General features: G+C 35.3%; 3 protein-coding genes across 3 annotated transcripts in view; 2 read left to right on the top strand and 1 right to left on the bottom strand.

Annotated features, from left to right (window-relative positions):
- LOC125869835 (uncharacterized) overlaps window positions 1–17,768 on the bottom strand; it is a 525,520-nt gene that overhangs the window by 168,731 nt on the left and 339,021 nt on the right. The window lies entirely within an intron of this gene.
- Window positions 254–13,459, top strand: LOC125869974 (uncharacterized). Its single transcript, XM_049550354.1, has 9 exons — window positions 254–698; window positions 1,859–1,920; window positions 4,745–4,799; window positions 4,948–5,046; window positions 5,421–5,507; window positions 5,665–5,781; window positions 6,959–7,051; window positions 11,716–11,746; window positions 13,097–13,459. Exons 1-9 carry the CDS (start codon window positions 603–605, stop codon window positions 13,279–13,281), a joined length of 825 nt encoding a protein of 274 aa, XP_049406311.1. The 5' UTR covers window positions 254–602; the 3' UTR covers window positions 13,282–13,459.
- LOC125870138 (uncharacterized) lies at window positions 15,531–16,036 on the top strand. Its single transcript, XM_049550486.1, has one exon. The coding sequence runs from the start codon at window positions 15,571–15,573 to the stop codon at window positions 16,024–16,026; it is 456 nt and encodes a 151-aa protein (XP_049406443.1). The 5' UTR covers window positions 15,531–15,570; the 3' UTR covers window positions 16,027–16,036.

Genomic DNA, 17,768 nt, shown 5'->3' with positions numbered 1-17,768 from the left:
CAAAATAAATTAACAACTTTTAAAATGTATTATAAAAATGTCATATCACAAGTTAAATATCTAATAATCCCCCCCTTAATCGAAACTTCTTTCTTTAGTTCCATAAATTTTATTCTAGAATTATATTTCATCTCACCATAAATTATTTTTGTTTTCCCATAAAATTGATGGAACTAATAAGTACAATACATGAGGATTAATTAATCAAATTGTTTTTTTTGTTTGTGTTTGAGAAAAGTGTAAATATATAGGAAAGAAGCAAGACTTTGGAGTTTTCACTACGTTACGCGAATAGCATCTTCTTAGACGCAAAACGTAAAAAATAGAAGAAGGAAAGCAGCAAAGCAAAGCTTTTTTAGCTTATAGATCCACCCCAAGATAAAAAACTATTGTAAAAAATTGATCTTTTTGTTCTTGGGAGATGAGGCATTATAGAAATTTTCTTGGGGTTTTATCCTTATAGATTTAGGGGTGTTTAATTTTATCTTCAATTGGGAAATCTGGCTAATTTAGGAGGATTAAGGCCGCGCTTGTCATTGAAACAAGCAACTCCTGAGGACCAAGACGAAGAGGAGTGTAGGCCTTGGCGTAAGAGGTTATCAATGGCTTTTCATTGGTCTTCTCTTTTCAAATTCACTTTTCTTCTTCTCCTTCTCGCTGCAATTGCCACCGCTTGTTTCACTCTCCCCGTTGAAAAGGTTTCTTTTTACCCATATGGGGTTTCTTAATTTGTTATGTTTTCATCATTTTTGGTTGAACAATGATTTATTTGATCTGGGTTTTTTCGTAGCGAAGTTTGTTCTTGGTTATTCGTTATTCTTGGCTCACCTGGGTTATCCTTGCTTTTTTTCTTTTGTTTTAATTTATTGAAATTTGACCTACCCTTTTGGTTGGGAAACGGTTTCGTGATCTGGGATTTTGGTAAAAATTATAGGTATTGGTTGTTCGTGAGTTTTTGCCTTTTTAGGGCTGTGAAAGTATTTGCATTTATCATTTGTTCATTTGCCAATTTGGGATTTCACTGTCTGTGAATTGTTATTCATTTGCTAGGAGTCTTTTTAGTTTGGCCAGAGATTTGTATGTCAGTTTTAGGGATTAGTGTGAGAATAGAGAATGACCTAATTTGTCTTTAAACATTGTTCGAATGAAACAAGCTCAAATAGAGCAGGATAGATATAGAACATTTATAAGCCAACCCCAACTAGTTTGGATTTGAGGTGTATTTATTGTTTATATTTAATTAAGATGATTATCCTTTACTGGATGTGATTTATTTGGTTGCATGGATCATTTTAGGTAGAGGTCTCAGTGTTGGGTTTATGTCAACATTGTTATCTGTGACTTGGGGTGGTGTTTTGTTCCAAGCAAATCCTTTAGCATCTTCCATAAATATGATTTACACGAGCTGTGAGGAAAGAGTGAGCTTATTCCAGAACCTGGAAAACTAATGTGTAATTTGAACTTTCCATTGGAGTAATTGTTTCTTTTTTTGTTGTTGTATTTCATGTCTATTATGAACCTCTTGCCAATTTATGCCAAATGGAGTTGACTGTATTATCCAGTGATATATGTTCAGAACTTCATAATGTGTGATCCACATGATGTAACTTACTTCTGGATTCATTTATGATATTACTAGATTGGATTCTTGAATTCCAACTTTGGAACAACAATTTTAAATGGATAATGAATCAAGTGGAGCTCACTTTTTCGGTTGTCGTTCTGTGAAATTCTGTCAATAAACTGGATACATAGACTGTATTATCAGGATAACTTAGAGACATGTCTATGGAGCCTTGTTGATTCAAGTTACTTATCTCTCTCTATTGTGCTCTAAAATACTTTTCTTTTCTTCCAGATACTGAAAGATTTCTTGCAATGGATTGAGCAAGATCTTGGTCCTTGGGGTCCCCTTGTCCTGTAAGTATGCTTTATATATGAATATTATCTGCACATTTTAAATCATTTCTATATTTGATTTAGTTGAGTGATTTGAGTTACTTGACAAGGTGGGAATGGATATGCATGCAAATTTGATGTATTCTAGCTAATTTGTATGGGTATTACAAACAACAACAATACCCAGTGGAATCCCACAGGTGGGGTATGGGGAGGTTAGAGTGTACGAAGACCATACCCTACCTCGCGGGGTTAAGGAGACTGTTTTTGGATGACTCTTGACTCGAGTATAACATATCAGAATAATGAAAAAAGAAAAACGAAAGGGGAGAAACAAAGCAACTAATAAGGAAACAATAGAAACCACAAAATAATGCGATACCTAAACACAATAAAAAACAAGTGATAGTGGAATCAAAAGCAAAACACTACAAGAAAACGATTAAACCTCTCAAAAATCAAGATAACACTCCATACCTACTAACCTTCTCCACACCCTCCTATCTAATGTCATGTCTTCAGTAATCTGGAGTTGTGCCATGTCCTGTCTAATCACCTCTACCCAATACTTTTTCGGCCTACCTCTACCTCTCCTCGTTCCCACTATATCTTGCCTCTCGCACCTCCTCACGGGGGCATCTACGCATCTTCTCTTGCATCTTACTTGCTTCCCTCATTTCGTCCACTATGGAGGCCCACTCCCACGTTGTCACAATTATCTTCATTCCTAATCCTATCACTCCTATTGTGCCCACACATCCATCTCAGCATTCTCATTTTTCGACTTACACTCAACCCCATACAACAATGTCGGTCTAACCACTACTTTGTAGAACTTACCTTTAAGTTTAGGTGGTACCTTCTTATCACACAAGATTCTGGAGGCAAGCCTCCATTTCATCCACGCCAATACGATAAGTGACATCATTGTCTATGTCCCCACTTTCTTGGATTACTGACCCAAGATACTTGAAACTATCTCTCTTAAGGATAGCCGAGTGTCAAGCCTCTCTTCCACGCCAACCTCATTCACTGTATCACTGAATTTACACTCCAAATTTTTTGTTTTGGTCTTGCTCAACTTGAACCCTTTGGACTCCAACATTTGTCTCCACACCTTAAACTTAGCATAAACTCCATCGCATGTCTCATCAAGTAGTACTATGTCATCCACAAATAGCAGATACTATGGCACCTCATTATTAATACACCGCGTCAATTCGTTGAATCACCAAGGTAAATTGGAATGGGCTAAGAACTGATCCTTGGTGCAACCCCATCTCAACAGGGAAGTGCTCGAAGTCTCCTTCCACCATCCTAACTCGAGTCTTGGCTCCATCATACATGTCCTTTATCACCCTAGTGTAAGCTACTGGTATGCTTTTAACCTCTTGGCATCTCAGAGGACTTCCTTCGAGACTTTGTCGTAAGCCTTTTCATAGTTAACGAAGACCATATGCAAATCCTTTCTTTCCCTATATTTCTCCATCAGTCTCCTCACCAAATGAATGGCTTCTGTAGTTGATTGCCTCGGCATGAAACTGAATTGGTTCTGAGAAATGGACACACCCCTCCTCACCCTCATCTCCATCACCTTCTCCCAAATTTTCATAGTGTGACTTATCAACTTGATGCCCTTGTAATTGTTACAGTTTTGGATATCACCCTTGTTCTTGTACAACGGGACCATTGTACTCCGCCTCCATTCTTTGGGCATTTTTGCCGTCTTAAAAATGACATTAACCAACCCAGTCAACTACTCTATGCCTGTCATGTCTGTGCTCTTTCAAAATTCCAGCGGAATCTTGTCTGGTCGGGTCGCTCTTCCCCTGTTCATCCTATCTAGTCCCTGGTGTATCCAAGATCCAGCATCACATACTTGGTCTGTGTTCGTGTTCCCTTTTTTTTGGTTTGGGGGGGGGGGTGTGAGAGCTAAATTTTTAGGGTCTACGCCAATTTGTTTCCATATTAACCTGAAGCCTGTCTTTGTTTAGACATTATAGAAGTTCATTTCTCTTTCAATGCTCATCCCTTTATTATGCTGTTCTTTCATCCATTTGGCTCTTGAGTTAAAGGGTGACTGTTGTTCATGTTTATGCTGCTTAAGCTCCTCACTTCTCCTTTTCTCTGTACACACTGTGAAATGTGAGTGCTTGGAGTAAAAACATGGGAATATGTTAGACATTGTTCTTATTGTTGAGTACCATCTGGGAGTTATTTTTTCGTGCAACCCTGCCGGCATGTTTGTGGGTATCTCCGAAAAGAAAAAAAAAAGGAATTACTATATATCTTCATGGAAGTTTAATCCAGAGATAAGCCTTGTAAAATTTGGATGTGTGTCAGTTCTTGTTCTAATTAGAAGCATGATTACTGTGATTATCTTCACCTGAAAGGTGAGAGAACTCATCAATCCAATTCAAGTTCTTTCTATTATCCCTGATATTTTCAGGGGTTCCTACTTTTATCGTTGACTGCTGAACATATGTCTAAGCATTGCTTTTATGTAGAATATCCTTATGTTGTATTGTGCAAGGTTTCTTTACCGATCTGCTTTGAGTTTATTTTTCTTGAGCCGATGGTCTGTCGGAAACAACCTCTCTACCTCCCAAGGTTGGGGTAAGGTCTGCATACACTCTATCCTCTCAAACCTCACTTGTGGGAATACACAGGGTATGTTGTTGATGTATTATACAAGGGTTTTCCCTTAATTTAATGAAAAAGAATTATTCTACAAGGGGTTTTCCTCAAATTGGTGAAATAAAATTCCTTGCTTTAAGATTGCGCAATCAACACTGGAGATTTATGCTGATGTGCTTTTGGTCATGCTGTTTTCTGTGTCTTGCAGGGCTGTTGCATACATTCCTCTTACAGTATTGGCAGTTCCTGCATCAGTTCTTACGGTAAAACTTGAGGCGTTTGTTGTTTAAGTCACGTCTCCCTCCTAAGTCCTAACCACCATTTTTTTAATACAGCTGTTCAAAATTCTTTTATAGCACATATTTATCAGACTTATGATTGAATTGAACTCTGCATGGTTCCTGTTTTCAGCTAGGTGGTGGTTATCTATTTGGCCTGCCTGTGGGTTTTGTTGCTGATTCTATTGGTGCTACCATTGGTGCTGCCGCAGCATTTCTTCTTGGTAGAACAGTAAGTTCTTTCATTCTAGAGAGGGGATACTTTGTTGAGCAGTGAAAAATGTATTTCACTTGAAGTATTGCTTAGAAGTTAGAACAACATGATTTCTTCCATAGTCCACTTCCCTGAGCTCTGATTGGTACTCTAGTCATATTACAAAAACTGGATTACCTGAGGTACAAGTGTGTAGATTTGTCATTTTGGATAACTTTTTATTCAGGATATGGTCTTCCATGTACAATTTGTGTATGGATAGGGCATACTTTTTGTTACTTTTTCCTTCATTTTCCTTTCTGTTTATATATTCTTGTGCCATACCCCTAAGACGATTGTTTGTGAACTGATTATTTTCGTTAATTGTTGTTCTTTCACTGACATTTTGACAGATTGGGAGGTCATTTGTCATTTCCAAATTGAAAGATTATCCACAGTTTCGTGCAGTTGCAATTGCAATTCGGAAATCTGGCTTTAAGGTTCATATGTCTTTCTTGAAAGGCCCGAAAAGGCCCTTTTCATAATCATGTCATCTTCAAGTTGTCATTTCGGCTTAGAAGTGTGTCAGTAATATGGATATTAATTTCCAATAAGAGCAGAAGTAACCCTGCACATTGATTTACTCTGATTTGACAGATTGTTTTGCTGCTCCGACTCGTTCCTCTGCTTCCGTTTAATATGCTGAACTACCTGTTATCAGTGACACCAGTTTCAATTTGGGAATACATGCTGGCTTCATGGTTGGGAATGATGGTAAGTCTTACTCTTTCTATCTATCTGTCATCAAAATTCTGGGTCAAATTACTCTCATGGTTTGCCTTGTGGCATCGATATGGTCATGGTCCCCTCCCCCCCTCTTTTCTTTTCCCAGTTGCCTCTAGGTCAAAATCACTCTTTTGACTTGCCATGCGACATAGATATGGCCCTAGACTGTGGTTGTGGTGTTTTTACAATGAGATTTAGAGAACTGTTTTCTTATCCTTGTAAAAGTAAATGCTATTTCTTACTTCACTGTTGTAGGCAGAGAATTTTCTGAGCTCATCTATCTATCTCTCTTCCCCTTCCCTTCCAAGTTTCCTCAGGTCAAAATCACTCTCATGGCTTGCCATGTGACATAGATATGGTCATTGTGTTTGGTGAAGGTGTTTTTATGATGGAATCTGAAGAAATATTTTGATATCCTTGTAAAAGTAGATGGACTGTAGCTTCACTGTAGTAGTCAAAGAATAACCTGAGCTCTGTTTTTTGGAGTTGCAGATGTGTGGTTTCTTAAATGCAATGTCAAAAATGTTACTGGAATGTAGTTAGCAACCTCATTATATCCCTGCCCTACTCATAAATTCAATAAAGTTGTTTAAAAGCATTTATGTAGCTCCAGATTTAGAGAGACCAAGCAAAACAGTTACCATAAACCTAATCGAGGGGACCTGTAACGACGCATGTAGAATGGGATATTAGCAAATTTGACCAAGATATAAAGGGTTTTTTGGTAAGCTCATGCATATGTGCCAGGTTTGATCTGGGGCGACTCTGTCCAACCCCTTTATAAATATGCAGGGACAAAATAAAATTCTTGATCCTTCCTCTTGGGAGAGAGATTTCTATTGATTTATGTGGTTGACTTGCTACTGGTGCTATCCATGTGAAATGACCCTGACCAAGAAGCCATTGTGGTATATTCGGATCATCTGCATGCCTTGATCTTTTCAATAACCCTTGGAATTCCACCCAGACATCCTTCGCCATCCATGTTTCTTTGCTTATTGGTTGATGTGTTAGAAAAATGATCCTTAGTTATGATTTCTATATTTTTTATCATATTAATATTTATTATTGATGATTTCACTACCCTCCTTAGACCCCACTTGCAGGATTTCACTGGGTTTGTTGTTGTTAATTATTGATGAATCTATTTCTTTCCCTATTGCAGCCAATAACTTTTGCCCTGGTGTATGTCGGCACAACTTTGAAAGATCTTTCTGATGTTACTCATGGATGGGGTGAATTTTCAAAAACTCGCTGGGTAAGAGCTAAGTGAATGCCTGTGCTATATACATTTAACAAATCTTATGCTAATCTGATAGTAATTTAAGTCATGTCACACATTGGCAAATGGTCTTTTGTGCTTCAAACTGAATAGTAGTATTGTACAGGCATGTAGGACAAATAACTAGTTAATGTGACGAATTGTGGGCTTTTCTTTTACTTCCACCCCTGGAAGAACTTTGGAGGGCAAGGAACCCCCCAAGGGTGTGCTATCAATCTAAGAGTTGGAGTGACAATCTTGGACCCAAGGTTGAAATCCTAGTAGAGGTGAACTAGGTGAATTATTCCTATCCACCTAAGTCTTGGTGCATAGAGTGACTCAGTACCTGTGTTAGTGGGGAGTTAACAAGGCATCTCGTAAGTTGGTGGTGCGCACAAGCTGGGAAGAAAAACTTTTTGAGGGCAAGGAATAGTAAAAATGAGGTCAGATATGTAAACAAATCACAACATGCCATTGACTCATTTATGAAGTAGCTTCCAAAAAATTTCACTGCATGGATGTGATATGTTTTGCCTATCTAACTAATAACTGATGAGATAACACTCTCAACATACCATATCTTGCTGGAAGAGTGAAAATTGAGTACAACGTGACTATTTTCAGGATGTTAAACAGAGACATAAGATTTTAATTTTATACGGTTATTGATGAACTAATGAATGCTTGCTAATAAACGGAAAATTAAAAGAGGGTAGTTAAGCTAAGAAACTCGTTACTGTTCCACTAACCGAAGTGATCTATGTACTTGGTAACATTAGATAATGTAAAGTCAACGATGCATTCAGGCAATTCATTCTTAATTGAACGTTTTGCACAATCATTGAGAAGAGAGTTGATCTTTTGTATTAGGGGAATATGTAGGGCCCACAACCACTTTTTCCTTGTTGAGAAATTAAAAGAGACGAGCTGCATTAGATAAATGAAAAACTGAAAGTTCATTGTTGTTGTGGTGAACTATGAATTTACAGTATTTCATTGGGAATGAATAAGTATTCTATTATGGTACTGACCCTAGAGCTTAGTTCAAATGGCAAAGATTGGGGGAACTTGTGACTTAGTCACAGGTTTGAGCCCTGCGCCATATGAAACTATGCTAATATGTAAGTGGAGAAGTGTAGAGGGCAGACCCATTATCCACGAGTTTCCAAGGCTGCATTGGTCCTAAGGTTGGCCCTAGACAGATTTCGTGGTCATAGAAAATAAGTATTCTATTACAGAATTTGATGATTGTCGTAGAGATATAAATGTTAAGCTGGATACACTTATAATCCCTCCGTTCACTTTTGCTTGTCCACGATGGCTTTTGCAGCACTCCCCTTAAGAAATTATAAATAAATAGCACATTTTACCATAATACCCATATTAATGTTGTATAGTTTCAATGGATTTGGAAAAATAATTTGGGGAATGAGTAGGTAATGTTAAGGGTAAAATAGGAAAAATAAAATTGTCTTTTTCTTGATATGCTAAAGTGGACAAGTAAAAGTGAATTTTATTTTTAGTATAATGGACAAGTAAAAGTGAATGGAGTAAGTACAAGATTAGACAAACTTAGAAATTAATCACATTTAGTTGAGTGCAAGTAGCGCACACAGATTTTTTCTCAAAAAAAAGTAGAACACAGATTTTTTCTCAAAAAAAGCAGCACACACAGACAGTATCTGTAGGCATGACACTGATGATTGTTGTGCTAAAATGGGATGAAATAGACAAAATCATATGAAATAAAGTTGTCTTCTCCAGGATTACATGCAATTTTAGCTAAGAACAGAACAAATGAAAGTAAAGGATCCATATGAAGGATAAAACAACTCTGTGTGATTAAGACTTCATCTTATTTAAGTTTGATATTTGTCAAGATTCTGTCTAGTTTTGGAGAATCTCTAGTTCGAAAGAGCACTAAATATATTGGACGATTTGTCCAAATTGCCGGGAATAGAGATAGAGGATTCATATATCCGTCCCCTACTAGTTTGATAGACATAGTTGATTGATTGTTGATATTTTTAGTATTCAAGATCATAACTTTGCCTTGTGGGCTGCTCTGTGTAGAAAGTAAGCCAATCAAGATGTATGGGAGGAATCATCATTATGTGAAAACTAAATCAAAATGTTGGACTAGTCAACTTCCTTTTAATCCAGTTATTCCAGATCCCCCGCCCCCCCCACACACACACAGAGGAAAAAGAAGAATATAAAATATAAATGTCGAACAGAGAACCTATTTTGTTTTATGTTTGATAGGTCTACAATAGAGGCTATATTTTTACTAAGAAGATTGATGGAAAATTATAAGAAGCAAAAGAATCTAAACATGATATTTCGTCAACTTACAGAACGCATATGATAGAGTCCCAACTCCCAAGAAATGTCCTTTGGTTGGTAATGGAAAAGAAAAGAATTCATATCAAATATATGAACATCATAAAGGATATGTATGAAGGAGCTGTTACAGATGTGAGAACAGTGGTAGGGACAGAGGAGTTTCCCTTACCATGGGTTTGCACCAGGGCTCTACGTTAAGCCCGTACCTATTTGTGCTTGTTATGGACATATTAACCAACAGGATGAGATACCATGAAGCATGCTCTTTGCAGATGATATTGTGTTAATTGATGAAATTGATGAGGATGTCAATCATAGGCTCGAGCTATAGAGAAGTACTTTAGAGAGTAAGAGTTTTAAGATAAACAAAAGTCAGTGTTTTAAAAGTGAAAAGTGCGAAAAAACAAAGAGGTTCATGATGCTTAAAGCAAAAAGTGAGAAGTATAAAGCGCACACTTCTTTGAAGTGAAGCGGACGACTTATCAAATATTAAAAATATCAAACATATAATAATAATGAATTTGCAAGTGAAATAACTAATTTTAGCATCCAATATATGTGTCAATATTAGTTCTAACTTCTCAAAGTTGCAATTCAAATAACTGACCGTTTCTTGTTTGGATCACCCTCACCTTGCACGTCATTGTTTGAAGGTCTGCCTATCTGAAGCACATGACTTCACCTATAAAGCACCAATGCCTCGCTTCACATTGCATCATCCCCCTAAGCAACGAAGCAATGACTTTTAACAACACTGGTAGGAGTAAGACAATTCATGCATGAGAAGTTTAGACAGTGAGATAGGAGTGAAGTTAAGGTCAGATTAGATGAACTTGAGGTTCAGGTGCCTAAATATAGGCAATTTAGATATAGGCTCAATAATCCAGGAGAATGGAATGATAGATTAAGATGTTCACATTGGATTAATGTAGGATGGTTGAAATGGACGAGTGCCACAAGAGTGAATTTAAGTGAATGTTAGGCTTCTAAAGCCCAATATATCCACAAGAGGAGTGTCTAGAAATGCAAATGTTAAGATGGATGTATGCTCCTACAAGAGTAGATAAAATCATAAATGATCACATCTGTTAGAAGGTGCAAGTAGCGTGTATAAAGGATAAAATAAGAGATGTCACTTTGACCATGTGTTACATAGTCCTTGAACATGATGTTTGAAGGTGCTAAAAGAGGAAAATGTAGACCTAAAATTACATGGAAAAAAGTTATCTCAATAGATTTAGAACATGTTGGAATCGAGGCAGATCTAGCAAAAGATAGAAAACATTGAAAATTGAAAATCTGTACATCTGATACCAATTAGAAGGTAGTGCTTACTTGAAAGACTCTTTGGGGTTGTTTGATTCAAAACAAGATTATCCTGGGATATTGAAATATATTATCAACCCAAATAGAGCATTTATGACATTGAGGATTCTCAAAGCCGCCCTCAACTTGAGGTTGTGTCATAGCAGTAGTTGTTGAAATGTTGCACCGAAAAAATGGATCAAGTCATGACAGTTACAGAGAATGGCTAATTGTCATACTTATACATGGGATCTATTATTTGTAGCCTCAGCTTTGACACCCAGTCAAATTGGCGCAACTTGCATGGATTGGGTTAGTATGGACTGTGGAACTGTCCTCCACTGAAATGACTTGGCTTGGCTTTGTTGCCATTTTTAGGTTTTATTTTACAAAAGACAAGCAGTTCTGAGCTTCAAGTGAGCAATAAGTGTACATTTTCTACATTCGTAGTGTTTATTCAAATAATATATTTTGCCTTTATTTTTGGATTCTTTATTTCATTCATTGTTCAGTATTTCTAAAATTGAATTTGTCCTAATAGTTTCTTGCATATGGATGTCGCACTACACTCGTCGCAATATTCACCAATTTTAAATTTCATATGAATGCAACCAGTATGTGGAATAATATATGTTCAGCTTAACATAATGATACCTCACTAATTGAACTCTAACCTACAGTTACTAATTTTTTAGTGGGTGATGTTTTATTTTTTCAAAATGAATAAATAGGTCACATAAATGGCAATATTTACTTGATCACCAAAAAAATAGAAGATCACAAATGCCAAAACCAAGTGCTTTGTTGGCAACTATTGATAAAAAATTCATAAGTTGGTAATCATTTCTACTTGTGCAAATTTAGCCCAACCCACTAATTTGACAGCCCTACTTTGCTGTGGACTTCTTATCCAATAAAATGAATGATTGTATTAAATCAATCCTTCTCGTTGTTTGTTCTATTTGAATTTTTTGACAATCCTTTTTTCTTTTTGTTTTCTGTGTGGCCAGGCAATGATAATATTGGGGCTTTTGGTGTCTGGTGAGTCTCTAATACTAATAAATTGCATTAATTTTTTGTTATTGATCAGAAAAGATTTCTACATGTGAAATTGCTGCAAATATTTAATATTTTCTCAAGATATTCATATGTTGTTAGAAAGCGAAAATCACCAGTCAATTTTTTCTAAGCGGCTCTTTAATTTGAATGCTGGCATTATAATGTAACTTGTATTTGACTCGAATAGAATTAATTGGGGAAATGCGTAAGACCTTGACTTATAGCTCTCTTAAAACTTGAGCATACCCCTGCTGGCATTTTGATAACCTAATTTTGTCAAACATAGACCAACAATCAAATATATGCTATGCATAACTATTTATCCAAAAAAATTTACTATACATAACTATCAACAATGCAAAATATAGTGAATGGAGTTCCATATTCATGAAAACCGGATTGGAATGATGCATGGTGCGGAGCCAAGACAAGCTATCTTACTAATAATAAGAAAGGGTTATGGGTCTCCGACCCTTGTAAATAGATGCTTTCTTCAGTCTCTATTTGGCAAAGATGTATATCTTCTCTTCTTTCTTTTTTTTGGGTGCTACATGGCTGCTATTGCAAATGACATAATGCCATGATCGACTTGTTGAGCTCATTACACAATTTGTAATGTAGCCTCCTCTTGTACCTATTTTTCAGCATTCTCTTATTGTTGAAGTTAATATACTTACCTTTAACAATCAGAAAAAGGGAGACGGAGAAGAACTTAGAAGTTGCAAAATAAATAAATAAAAAGCTTTCAGTGTAGCCATGGATTCTTTTATAACAACAACATACCCGGTGTATTCCCACAAGTGGGGTCTGGGCAGGGCCATAGATTCTTTGATAAGACTTCAAGAAGTAGAAGAGGAGAAGCTAAAGTGCTATATGTAACTACCTTACCAGCTTTTCTAAAAGTATTCATCCGTCTCATGAACTGCAAATCTTTTCACACCAAACATCATTTGCTCCCTCCAGCTTTTCCATTGTGAACATCTCTTGAAATATTAATATGTAGTTATATACTTTAGTATTACCTGTGTATAACTTTGCTTTTATTATGAGAATGATGTTGTTAGTATAGAGTGCTCTTTAGTCTAGCAATTCTAAAAGTATTCATCCTTCTCATGAATGGAATTTTTTTTCCTCACCAAGCATTTTTTGCTGCTACCCCCAGCTTGTTTCATTGTGAAGGTCTCTTGGAATATTAACATGTATTTGAGTATTACATGCGTAAATTATCTGCAAATGATGTTAGGATTAAACTATAATGCATCTTTGATGAAATGCCAACACATTTGAACGTAGGATTTCAAATAACCACCACCTTGGTTGTGTGTATTGCAGTATTTTTGATTATTTGTGTGACAAGAGTTGCAAAGGCCGCTTTAGAAAAAGCACTAGCTGAAAATGAAGACATTGATGACATATTGTCAATACCAGAGCTACCAACCGTGGCTGATTCAGCTGCACGTCTCGACCAGCCCCTTATAATAAAGATAGATTCTGCTCAAGACAATCATGAAAAATAGGACTGGTATTATCTTTGTAAATTTCATACTTGTGCTATGGCTATAGGTATCATTTCTTATTGATGATTTTGGCATCCCTTTGGTGAAGCTTTTTCATAGTCTTCATTTGTACAGGCAGATCATACAAATGGACGTAGTTTGGCCAGAAATTGAATTGTTTAGTTTCTTTTGGGGGCTACTTTAAATCTACAAGTCTTGGATTACCATTACCACCAGTGTAATAAACCCCGGGAAATAATTTTCTTCCTTTACGCGTACCCTTAGTCTACTTCTCAAACCCATAAGAACCCTTTATCATGTTCTTGGATTGGACTTGATAAAACACTTGCTCCTTATATTCTCAAGAGAAAACTAAGACAACTAGTTGAACTTTAAACTCAGTTGTGCATCTGTTTGTGACAGTCATTTTATTGGAACTGAAACTTATGCAATGTTTTACCAAGTTACTTATGGATCCATAGAGTGAGCAACTGGTGAAGGCGACTATGGTTGGCCTTGAATTGGTACGTTTCATTCTGGATGGATGGTCATTCAACTTTTACTTTATTTCACGAAAGTCTAAACTATTTTTTGTAACGAGAAAGGATCACTCACTCAACTTTGCCCAAGTATCACACGAAGTTATCGATAGAACCTTTATCTCCTTACTTGGGAACACTAACATATGAATTTCAAAAAAGCAGTTCATGTTCTTGCACTAGGCATGTTGCATTTTATCAATAGAACCATGTGGGAACACAAGAAGATACTTTTAACTACTAGCACTACAATATTTTTCCTCTTTGTATATCAACAAACATCATAACAAGGGCACTAAAGTTTTTGGTGTGGCCTAATATTTAGTAGTACTTTTCACCAAATGGCTGGTGGGTCAGGACCACAGTCAAGTCAAGTTCCAATATCTTAAAAAAAGAATTGGCAATTCTGAATTCTTTGCCTGCCGCTGAAGTTTCACCAGAAAGAGGCTAAAGGTGCTCTTGATAGAAATTATAATTATTAAAGTTAAAAAAAGATTAAAAAAGCACAAGCATAATCATGGCAGATAAAGCAAAATTATTTGAAGCCTAATCCATAATTCACTATTAAACAATTCTTGCTTTTCTGACCCCAAGAAAGTTGCTTTTATCTTGTTATAGTCCAAATTATGTGGTACCTTAGAAATGAAGATTGGACATTGTTGTCAAGAAAATGGACATTTTTCTTAAATCCCCTTCAAACAACCTTAAGATTTTTGGCCTACACTATATCATCCTAATAAGCCTATCATACTACTTAAATGTTGTTTAATTTTTTTAAAGTTTTAGGAGGCACTTCTTAATCACTGAAAGATACAGGTGTCTTTATGAAATATCATATTTTATATAAATTATGTCACTCCTTAATAGAAAAAAATGTGTCATATTCTCACAGCTAATAAACATAAATATAACTAGTAGTAAATTTACAACCACCTACTCTATTAGCCTAAGAAATTTGCTAGTCTTTTCCCTACTTCTTTTTCTTGAATGGGCCAGCGCTCCAGAGGTACATATTGAAGGCCCTTCGGTGTTTTGGTGATACAAATAAAGAAAAGATGATGGATAATCTAAGGTTGCGTAAGACCTGATCTGCTTTCTAGTTAAGCTCCTTTGAGCAGGCTAACTCTTTTAAGTCCACTAATGTCTTTTAAACACCTTCCTCGGAGAAAGCAACCTAATGGGAATAACTTCAAACCAAAGCAACCCTCCATTCCGGATGTAGAAATGGTTGACAAGCTCACGAACCTCAATCGAATTTGCTTCATTTTACTCAATCCAAAAAAGTTGGCAACTCAATCATAGATGTTGAAATCATTAATGACATGAAAAAATCCGTACTACTGAATAGTTTGTCAGCAGATATTCCCACAAATGCCTTTTTTTCCTCCTAGCATAATTATAATTATTCTATTAGCACAACATTAAATGGTTAACAATTTACACTATTAGTTTTACCATAATCATCGTAAAATATAGATGTCTTTAATAAATATCATATATTATATATATAAATCATGTCACTCTTTAAAATCATGTCATAGTCTCACAGCTAATAAACTTAATTTCTCTCACTCCCTAACCAAAGAGTTACTACATTTTCAATGGCCCACAAATCCAAGAATATCAGAATCAATTAGTAGGCAAAGTTTGGAATATATAGCAATTGGCTGAAAGTTACACTAAATATATGATGACTATTTGCTTTAGCTAGACCCTTTAAAAAGCTGGCCTTGGTGACCAAAAAAAGACTCAACTTGTTGCACATAATGAAATGGAGAGTGGTGGTAATTTTAGCCTTGTGTCTTTAGTGAAATGCTTCAATGGGTGCAAAGATCAAGCTCAAGTCTCTAGTTTTGGAACAAGGATTTGGAATTTTAGTGATAAATCAATTGAATTGCAAATAAGGGTTGGTTCAATCTTGAAGAAAGTTCATACATTGAAACCAGGATCATCAAAGAGGCTAAATTCCAAGAAAATTTACAAGGCTTATATGCCTAGTAATAATAATTATTATAAAGGTGGAGTTAAGAGTTTACTTTATTATTATGATGAATCTTGCCACCCTTATATTTGGATTAATGATACTGGTTGTGATTTTTCAAGAATGGTGAAACAACAATACATAAGTCTTGAAGATTTGAGGGATTGTTCTGAGCTTAAAATATTTAGAGATCATCAAAGAGGTTGCATTTCTGTTAGGAAGAAACCAAGAACAGAACTTTGTTGATTAAGTTCTTCTTTCCTGTTGGAGCGCCACCCCCGAATGGGCCCTGCAGTGTGCAATTCAGATTTAATCCAGACTTCTCCGTACACCGGCTGGAAAACAAAAAAAAAAGTGTTCTTCTTTCTCTTTTGCTTTGTAAGACAACATTTTTCATAAATAAAAATTTGTGATTTGAATGCTTTAAGTGCTATGGTTGATCTATGTACTGTAAAAACTAAGACATGTAGATTGTTGAGTGATTTTTTTTTTTTTTGGCCTTAAATTTCTTGTTTGTATTTGTAATTGTTGATTAGCATATATACTTAGAATGGATTACTTGACATGTAATTGTTTTATAGTCTAGTAATACCAATGTTAATCTTTTGATTTGTATGATCTCTTTTCTTTCCCTTCCCTTCTCCATGTAATGCTTTTTCCTTTCTCGAAAAGCTCCATGAGAGTATTTTGTCGACAAATTGAAAGAGGAAAGACAAACAAATATTATTTTATATTGATTGAATCAAATTTAAATAGATTGTCATAGTGAAATATACAAACAATCCCTTTTGATTTCAATTTTCATTTTGATACTCCATTTTAACACTTCACCCTTTAAAATAAAATTTTGATTGTTATTTGGGGTGAGTTCCTCACTAGGTACACACGTAAAGACATAATTTTTATTTGATTAATAGTATTATTTTAGGTTTTAAAGATAATAAATTACCAGTTGAAAACCCATTTAAATTCATGAATTTTCCCTTCTTTCTTCCATTTTCTCTTTTGAAAAAATCCTTAATTTATCTGTTGATCTCAATATCTATAAAGCTTCAAATTTTGCATTTTTTAAATTCCGTTATTGTTTTGCTTAAGTTTTGTTGAATGTGAATTCAAATTTAAGAGTTGAATCACATTTTTACTTAGTTTTTTTCTGTCTACACCGTACCATCGAAACTCAAATTCAGATCTCCTTTGCTTCTACTTAATAAAATATATCTTTATTTGAAGTTCTAAGTGAATCTTATCTTAAAGAATATCAGGATGAATTGTAACGACCCAAATAATTGTTTTATACTTTAGACTTTTTCCTCCCAATATGATTTTTCTATAGCTTTATTTGTTTGTATATTGTAGGGATGAGTGACACGGTTTTCAAGGTGATCAAATATATTTCATTGAAGAAGTTCCAATTTTGAAAGTTTAGAATGAGAAGTCGACCAAAGTCAAATTTTGGGATAACAAGATTGAAATTGAGTTCTGATGGTTTAATTAGTTTGAAGCGTGATCAATAACTTAGACCAATGTATTACATGGATCCTAAGGGGTTCAATTTATTTTTTTGGATTATTCATGAGTTTCTAGTTCTTTTGAAGATTTAGAGTTGACCAAGGTCATTTGATCAAGATGACCTCAAGTAGATGATTTGATGATTTCAATGACGCATTTTAAAAGTAATTTACATATTTAATTTGTGTTTGGAGGATCTCAGGTAAGTTACATGTATTGAAACCAAAGTTGAAATATTGGAGTTGATTGTTGGTTTCAGTTGTCCCGGTGACTGATGAACACAAAATTTAATGTAATTTAAATGTTTCACTAGTAAATAATATTTCTAAAGAAAACTTACTATTTATTATTCAAATGATTTATTTTAGTTGTTTGTGATTACAAACTTCAATTATTGACTAAACATTGTAGTGAATACAATTAACAACGAACAACGATCACTACATGGATGAGAAGTAAGGGTAAATGACCGGATAGAT

This window comes from Solanum stenotomum, chromosome 1, assembly GCF_019186545.1.
Source record: "Solanum stenotomum isolate F172 chromosome 1, ASM1918654v1, whole genome shotgun sequence".
Lineage (NCBI taxonomy): Eukaryota > Viridiplantae > Streptophyta > Magnoliopsida > Solanales > Solanaceae > Solanum > Solanum stenotomum.
The sequence above is the reverse complement of the archived record's forward strand: the minus strand, read 5'-3'. Positions and strand labels throughout refer to the sequence as shown.

Bases quoted from the DNA above. Each gene is read 5' to 3' on its own strand.
- LOC125869974 (XM_049550354.1), top strand. From the start codon at position 603: ATGGCTTTTCATTGGTCTTCTCTTTTCAAATTCACTTTTCTTCTTCTC. The intron at 699-1,858 runs GTTTCTTTTTAC...CTTTTCTTCCAG, and splicing joins TCACTCTCCCCGTTGAAAAG to ATACTGAAAGATTTCTTGCA. The intron at 7,052-11,715 runs GTAAGAGCTAAG...CTGTGTGGCCAG, and splicing joins AATTTTCAAAAACTCGCTGG to GCAATGATAATATTGGGGCT.
- LOC125870138 (XM_049550486.1), top strand. From the start codon at position 15,571: ATGGAGAGTGGTGGTAATTTTAGCCTTGTGTCTTTAGTGAAATGCTTC.